The 2,733-nt window shown below is 33.7% G+C and overlaps 1 protein-coding gene across 3 annotated transcripts in view; it reads left to right on the forward strand.

The window, feature by feature from the left end:
* The window catches only part of st3gal4 (ST3 beta-galactoside alpha-2,3-sialyltransferase 4), a 39,420-nt gene that overhangs the window by 12,438 nt on the left and 24,249 nt on the right, over window positions 1-2,733 (forward strand). For all 3 annotated transcript variants that reach the window (XM_005927283.2, XM_005927285.2, XM_005927284.3), the window contains one exon: window positions 1,284-1,353. In XM_005927283.2, coding sequence (XP_005927345.1) covers window positions 1,332-1,353 — 22 coding nt within the window. In that variant the 5' untranslated portion in view covers window positions 1,284-1,331. The remainder of the gene's footprint in view (window positions 1-1,283; window positions 1,354-2,733) is intronic.

The raw sequence follows: 2,733 nt of genomic DNA on the forward strand, positions 1-2,733 counted from the left end.
GTGTTTTCCAAAGCGATTCATGATCAGAGAGTAAAACACATTTGCATGTATAGATTCATTCCAAACGGCTCTCATGCCTCTGAATGCGTAACATCCTGACGATTTATCTTATCGCATGGGTATGTGACGAGTTGGGATGAGAACATGTTGTCTAGACATGATGCTTGGCATCCAGACCAAAGACTTTAATCTTTGTTTCATCAAACCAAAGAATTTTGTTTCTCGTGGTCTGAAAGTCCTTCAGATGCCTTTTAATAAAAGTATAAAAAAAATTGTAAAAATGCTTAACTGTATAACTTTCAGAACTGCTTGGAGAGTGGGGAGAATGACGATTCTGATGTAAGAAATTACATCTAAACATTACTAAAGCAACTGAGAAAAAATGCAAGGAAATAAAGTATCTACAGTTCTGACTGACAAAAGTACAAGCTGTTTTGATGAGTTGTGAGATTCAAGTAAGAAGTGCATCAGCATAATTACAAATATATTTAGTTGTGAAGTATATGTAGATAAAAATAATGAGAAATGCAATTGAGTGGGGAGAAAAGTGTTTCTGATTTGAGAACTGCATTAAGAGTAGTGAGACAACTTCTGGATGTGAGAACTGCATCAAAGTGATTGACGTTATGTAAATTTTCACAGTCTCTTCTTTGGTTTTATCAAAACCTTTGTAACTCCTACACCCATACATACAGGTCATTTTGGTCTTTCACCCTAAACCTCTTAGTGGTTCACTTTGTTCTAGACTGAAAACTAAAACAGATTATGAGCTTTGAGCTTGTGAACTACGGAATGCACTATTAGAGTTATTAAAGTTTTATATTTTCTAACGAGTCTTTCAAAGGTCTAATTTTATACTTATTTTAGTGAATTAAAATGTTTTTTTTTTGTGATTAGTTTTTAGTTTAGTTTCAGCTAATTACAATAACCTTGTGCACTACTAATACATTTGAAATCTCTGGACTTTATTGAAAGTTTTAAAGAGCGCTTCAAGGCTTATTTGTATAGGTTTGCTTTTAGCTAGTGCACACTGTTGTGTGTTTTAATTTTAACTTAGAGTATTTTTAGCTGTTGCTTGTAGTTGTGAAACGTGTTGTGATCCTTTTTTTGTTAAATGCTTTGAACACATTTACATATGTGTGCAAAACGCTCTACATCTTAGTTTTCATGTCATTTGACTTTCAGATCACATTTTCAGTTGTTTTTTGTTTTGTTTTTTTACAGTAAAGGCAGTGTCATATGTGCAAATATTTGAGCTTTCTTATTCCTGTACCTACTATCAGGGTGACCACATATTGTGAAGTCATGAGAGGCTCAGCGAGCATGTGAAGATGTCCCAGAAGGCAACTAAAAGTAAGACTTTTTGCTGTCTGTGATTGTTATTTTTGTTTTTTTGATGCTGTTGTTGTATTTTCATTGCATTTTTTTAACTTATTGTCTTAAGATCTTTTTTATGATTTTCTCTGTGTGAACAGCAAATTTGAGGATTGGGATTTTTAACATGCCCTAAATTCACTGTTGTTTAATGTGAGATACTGAGAGGTCAAACTGGACTTCTTGAATATTGTAGAACTTATCAGTGCTATCACTTATCATCAGAACAATTTGGTTACCAGTGAGTCTTTGTCAAACAGTAACCATAATTCTGTTTAAGTCAGCATACAGATCGTGTTAGTTAAAGCAGTCCAGGCCTTGTTATTTGAATTATTCAACAGGTCTGCCAGTAATCAGGCCTGAGTGTGTTTAGTGAAACTGAACTCAGCTTTACAAAAAACCTGTTTAATCACAGTTAATTCATGATTTAACAAGGGGGCAGGGTTAATTACTTTTTCACACAAGACCAGATAGGTTTTGATAACTTTTTTCACTTAAAAACTACATTTTGTTTTGACTCAGCTTGTCTTATATTATCTAATATTACCGTTTGTTTAATTATCTGAAACATATAAGTGTGTGACAAATATGCAAAAAAATAGGGAATTTAAGACGGGGGGGAAACACTTTTTCGAACCACTGTAAAATGTTACCAAAGGCTGTTGCTGGCTTTTCTCTTTACACTTTAAAAACTTTAGCGTTAAATGAATTTTGTAGCAATTTCCATGTATTCCGTGTATAATTTATTGCCTGTATTTTTGCACATAAACCACTCATAACACTACAACGTATTCTTTTAAACTTGCATCAGGCTAAGTCAGGCTAAGTATATTTATCTGTTTTCAAACACCGTGCAGCACTTACTGGCTGTAATTTATTATTGAATGGAGTCCTTATCTAACTGTCAGAAAGACAGTGGTTAAAATTACCTTCCAAACTCTCTTTTTAATGGTCCTTGGGTTTATTGTTCAATGCCTTGTTATAGATGAAGCTTAAAATATTTAATCACACCTTAAATTGCCCCAAACTTCCCGCTATTAGTCCAGTTAGCAGGAAAAAACCTTTATTTACTGTACAGTGTAGCTTTACCACTGAACCTGATGAGAAGAAAGTCCAAGCACAGCAATCTTTGGAGCAGGGGTAGGCAACCTTTTTGATGGCGAGTGCCATTTAAAATTTCCTCAGAAGTCAGTGTACCATATGAATGTATTAGCAATAAATTTGATAACGCTCTATATTAACAGTTACACACTATATAGAACCACTTTATAGAATTATATTTGTTTGCAGATGTTGGCAGCTATCAGCGAATAGTTATCAGCTATTTTGAAACAAAAAAAGACACTTTTTATCCATAAC

The sequence above is a fragment of the Haplochromis burtoni genome, unplaced genomic scaffold (genome assembly GCF_018398535.1).
Source record: "Haplochromis burtoni strain Fernald_Lab_line unplaced genomic scaffold, NCSU_Asbu1 Contig_88, whole genome shotgun sequence".
In the NCBI taxonomy this organism is placed as follows: domain Eukaryota; kingdom Metazoa; phylum Chordata; class Actinopteri; order Cichliformes; family Cichlidae; genus Haplochromis; species Haplochromis burtoni.